The sequence below is a fragment of the Emiliania huxleyi genome (genome assembly GCF_000372725.1).
Source record: "Emiliania huxleyi CCMP1516 chromosome Unknown EMIHUscaffold_152, whole genome shotgun sequence".
Classification (NCBI taxonomy): domain Eukaryota; phylum Haptophyta; order Isochrysidales; family Noelaerhabdaceae; genus Emiliania; species Emiliania huxleyi.
Window position 1 is genome coordinate 169,747 of NW_005201069.1, and position 4,935 is coordinate 174,681.

A 4,935-nucleotide genomic window follows, 5' to 3' on the forward strand; every position below is an offset into this window, starting at 1 on the left:
ACAGCGCCGGTGCCTCTCTCTTGGACCGGCAAACTTGGTGGTCTAGTGTCACCAATGTGGGACCAGTGCGCCATCGCGCCATCGACAGCTCTGAACTGCGCCTCACCACTGACCGGGAAGGCCGCCAAGTGGGTCAGCACCGGTCGCACATTGTGGCAGCAGTCAGCAGCGCATGTCTGATAGCTAGAGCAGCAGCATCAGGGTCGCAGGGTCGGATCGTGTCAAGCCTCTCGCCCGGCCGGCCGCGCGCAGACCGGTCGGCCTGTCTGCTGTCTGGAGTGATCTGTCGGCGGTCAGTACGACATTCGTGCACAAAGCAGACACCAGACCTCGGTTTCCCATAGGGTTTCTGCTGCGGTTTTCCATGGCGGTTTCCCATAGCCGAAAACCCAGGGGTCGGTCGGTTTCTGCGGCGCGCTCTGTTTTTTCTGGGATCTGTTTTCTGGGACACCCGCCTCGATTTCCCGTGGGATCTGCCGTGGGTCTGGTTTCTGCGGTGTGAATATATCTCCCGCTTCGTCCTAATGAGCTCATTCCGGCCAATGAACAGGTGAACCCCCATCCGATTTTTTTCAAGTGGGAACAGCAAAAAAGCGGCATGTGCATTCTGGTTTCTGGTTTCTGGTTTCTGCTCCGATTGGTCGCGACTGGTGATGAGTGTTAAGCTGAGGTTGTCAACGTCGGGTGCGGGTAATTCTCGGCACGGATCGGCACGTGTGGTAGCGTGCGATGAGGCCTTGCCAGCTCCTGGTGGTGCCCTCAAGATCGCCGCGCGCATTGGCCGCTCCGCCGACGTTGTGATAGAGCTTCTTTCTGTCTCCAACAGAGTAGATCCAAACACTGTATTGATAGGTGATAGGTACTCAAAACACTCGCACAACGCCTGCCTGCCTTTCACAGCTCAGCCTTTCAGGGCTTGGGCATGACAAGCAACGGCCCCGCCGGTCGGCGTCCGATGCACGAGGCAGCCATGTTGGCTGCCACGGCGTTTCCGCTCGGGATCGCGGCAGCCTGGCGGACTCGACCGCATCGCAGGCCTCCCTCCCGTGAGCCACAAAAGTGCGTGGCAGCGCGGCGCGCCGCCAACCTCGCTTTCGGAGCAGAAACCAGAAACCAGAAACCATAATGCCTGGAGCGATAAAACGGTTCCCCCCAAGGGTTCCTCCCACCCAGAACATGCTGCTGTCTTAGTACTCCCGTTCGACCCATTCGGAATCCGATTAGTTAATGAAGGGTCATTCCGCCGGAATGACCCCTCCACGGGGAGATCGTTCACACCTCGAAAAACCAGAACCCAGAGTGTCTGGACCGATATTCCCATGGCCCGGATGTTTTCTGTGGGATGTGTCGAAAAAGCAGAATACAGAGCTCCTCCTCCTATAAATCAGACGGTTTCTTGATAGCTGATATGCCAGGGAAGAGCCTGGTATCTCAGTATGTTATATCCTATGATATAACATAGTGGTGTCTGGTTTATGCACACCTCCAGTACGAACGATCAGGTCGGAGTTTTCTTATGGTTGGAGGGTCTATCTGTATGTACTCCTCGAGATCTCTCCAAATCTGCCCCCTGTGTTAGACCGGGTTAGATCGGGAAGTCGGTGCTAGTGTTGATGTAGGCGGCGTCGCCCGCCACTTCATTCAGAGGGGAAGCTGCTAGGGAAGCTGCAGCCCCAGCCAGCCAGCCAGCCGCCCCAGCTGCCAGGCTTGCTCTCTGCTGGCAGTGTATGTCCATCCACTGCGCCGCATGAAGTGTGGGTATGCGTACGAACCATTCATTTCTCTCATTAGGAGAGAAAGATTTCATCCCGAGTTTTCTTCCTGAGAGAGAGCTCTTCTCTCTTCCTGCGTGAGTGCTGCCATGCGCCGAGATTTTTCAAAACCCACAAAGATCACCACCTCGCTTGCGCCAGTCCCGTGCCCAGAGGGGAAGTGTGCCCTGCCAAACGAGGGATGCGGAGGAGAGGAGGACCCCCCCCCCAATGGAAACAAATGATTTAACTGAGTTTTCTCTTCGTGCGAGGGAGTTTTGTCGTAAAATTCTCTTCTTCATCGGCTTTGCGAATCTATTGGAGAACCAAAATGCTCTCACTCCTCGCCGCGACGACCGCTGGCTTTTCGGCTCCCACCGGCTCCCGCGCCGCGCAGTCGTCCCGCACCGTCAACGACTTCCGCTTCGGCACGGGTACTGTTGTGCCCACGGCACTCGGCGGCGCCGATCCGATGGCGTCGAAAACGCGGGATGCGGCCGCATCGGTGGAGCCGCCCGACTCTTGGCGCTTTGGAGTTGGCTCGGTGGCGCCGAAGCCGCTCGGCGGCACTGGCGGCCCGGGCACCGGTCGTGTCGAGGCGAAGGAGGATTTCAGGTTCGGAACCGGTCGCAACGATGGACGCCAAAACTCGATCGACTTCCGCGGGGGAGCCTGAGTCATTCCAATTCGCATGGCGCCCCTGTCCGAGCGGCCAGCAAAAGGGCAGCGATCGGAAAAATCGGCGGCGGCTTCTCGCCCACCGCTGTTTGTTCTCAAGCTGCGCCGCCTCGCGCAAGGTCGCGCGCGGCAGCGTCGACCGCACGGCCTACTCGCCCAAATACTCGCTCTCTTTTATGTCCCACCATGCACAGCGCATCTCTCTCTCTGTTGTGCGAGGCGTGAACCGCGCCATTCGCTCTCACCTGGCAACCCTGTCTGCACGTCTCTCGCGCGCGTGAACATGACCTCCGCATTATTCGGCACTTCAGACCACCAACAGGCGCATCTGCCGAGGAGCAATAACTGACAAAGAATAAACTCGGGGGCACGGGACGCGGCACAAACAACGGGGCACAAACGCCAGGCTGAGGGGAATCTCAGTGAGACGGGGATTCACAGACCAGGATCTCTGTCGGACTGTCGATGGGAGCTAGAGGATCCAAAGTTGCCTCTTCGGCGCAGAGCATGGTGCCATGCCACCCGCGGCACTGACCACGGCGCGCCAGCGTTCACCACCTCACCTCACCTCGCCTCGCAGGAAGTGACCACCGTGCCGACGAGCCCCATTGCCGGGCAGAAGCCCGGCACGTCCGGCCTGCGGCAGAAGACAAAGACGTTCATGTCGGAGCACTACCTGGAGAATTTTGTGCAGTCTACGCTCGACGCTCTGGTGGCCGAGGGCGTCCCGGTCAAGGGCGGCACGCTGGTCATCTCCGGCGACGGCCGCTACCACAACAAGACCGCCATCCAGATCATCATCAAGATGGCGGCCGCTGCAGGCGTGGGCCGAGTCTGGTGCGGCGATCACGGCCTGCTCTCGACGCCGGCCATGTCGGCTGTGATCCGCACGCGCTCGCGCGGCCTCGCTGGCATGGCGCCGTTCGGCGGCTTCATCCTCTCCGCGTCGCACAACCCGGGCGGCATCGACGAGGACTTTGGCATCAAGTACAACTGCGAGAATGGTCCGAGACACTTCCGAGACGCTGCCAGAGACTCTGAGGACGCTTGCGAGACGCTCCCAGTCCCCCTCCTCGCGCCCGCCACGCGCCGCTGTCTTCCACACCCTCTGCCACCACCACTCATCGCCTCCACCCCCTCCCTGCGCTCGCCTGCAAACCTCTGCCCCGCGTGCGACCTCTCCGCCTGCAGCGTTGCACCTCTCCGCCTCACCGCCTCAGCGCTGCCTGCGACGTCCGCGCCCATGCCCGCGCCCACGGCGGCGTGTCCGTTACACGTCCCGGACGTACGACGCAGGCGGCCCGGCGCCGGAGAAGGTGACGAACCTCATCTACACCAACACGACCACCATCAAGGAGTACAAGCTCTGCTGCGGTGCTCTGCCACACACAGCACGGACCTCTCTGCCCGTCTCCGGGAGTAGCGTCTCCCCACGCCGTGTGGCCGGTGAGTAGGCCTGCCCGAAATTGACCTGTCCGCGCCGGGCTCGTACACGCTCGGCGGCGGCGCCTTCCGCGTCGACGTCTTCGACTGCGTCGAGGACCACATGGGCCTGCTCCAGCAGGTGTTCGACTTTGGGGCCATCAAGGCGCTCTTTGCGCGCGAGGACTTCAGCTTCGTGTACGACGGGATGCACGGCGCGCGCAGGGGGCGCGGTGCCTCCTCTCCCCGGGGAGGACACGCCCGCGACACGTCCACGTCGCCGCCCGCAGGCGTGCAGGGCCCGTACGCCAAGAAGATCTTCGTCGACGAGTTTGGCGCGCCCGCTTCGTCGCTGATGAACTGCGAGCCCTAGTCTGCGAGCACGAGGAGGGGGGAGGGGCGGGGCCCGTGCAGGAGACGGCCATGACACGTCCGCGACCCGCCTGAAGGCGAGCCAAAGGAGGACTTCGGCGGGCCCGCCTCGGCGTCGCACGGCCACGCGGACCCCAACCTGACGCACGCGGTCGAGCTGGTCGCCAGGATGGGACTCAACAAGGAGGGGCGCGAGATCGAGACGACGAGCGAGCCGCCCGTCTTCGGCGCGGCGGCCGACGGCGACGCCGACCGCAACATGATCATGGGGTCGCGCTTCTTCTGCTCGCCGAGCGATTCGCTCGCCGTCATCGTCGCGAACGCGCGCCTGCCCCGCCCCGCTCTTGCGACCGAGGCCGGCCGCTGCTCCGGTGAGGCCGGAGGCCTCTCTCCTGCAGGCGAGCTGCATCCCGTACTTCGCGGCCGGGCTCAAGGGCTGCGCGCGCTCGATGCCAACCTCGTGCGCCCTCGACCGGGTCGCCGAGCAGCTGGGCATCCCTTACTTCGAGGCGCCCCTCCTCCTCCCCCCTCCTCTCGACTGCCACCCCTCGCTCTCCCCACGGCCGCCTCTCTCCTCCCTGCCGCGCGTCTCCCCTCTCTCAACCCCGCCGCCTCTCTCCTCTCTCAGCCCCGCCGCCTCTCTCCTCCGCCTCGGCACTCCCCCCCTCCCCCACACTGCCGTCTAAACCCCCCCCCCGTGTCTCTTTCTTTT

At 62.7% G+C, this 4,935-nt stretch overlaps 1 protein-coding gene across 1 annotated transcript in view; it reads left to right on the forward strand.

Moving 5' to 3' along the window:
• The first annotated feature begins 2,897 nt into the window (after window positions 1-2,897).
• The window catches only part of EMIHUDRAFT_441403 (hypothetical protein), a 4,191-nt gene continuing 2,153 nt past the window's right edge, over window positions 2,898-4,935 (forward strand). Inside the window, exons 1-7 of the mRNA XM_005786317.1 lie at window positions 2,898-2,939; window positions 3,010-3,433; window positions 3,726-3,803; window positions 3,884-4,066; window positions 4,142-4,213; window positions 4,301-4,545; window positions 4,622-4,732. Of these exons, the coding sequence (XP_005786374.1) occupies window positions 2,937-2,939; window positions 3,010-3,433; window positions 3,726-3,803; window positions 3,884-4,066; window positions 4,142-4,213; window positions 4,301-4,545; window positions 4,622-4,732 (1,116 nt within the window). The 5' untranslated portion in view covers window positions 2,898-2,936. The remainder of the gene's footprint in view (window positions 2,940-3,009; window positions 3,434-3,725; window positions 3,804-3,883; window positions 4,067-4,141; window positions 4,214-4,300; window positions 4,546-4,621; window positions 4,733-4,935) is intronic.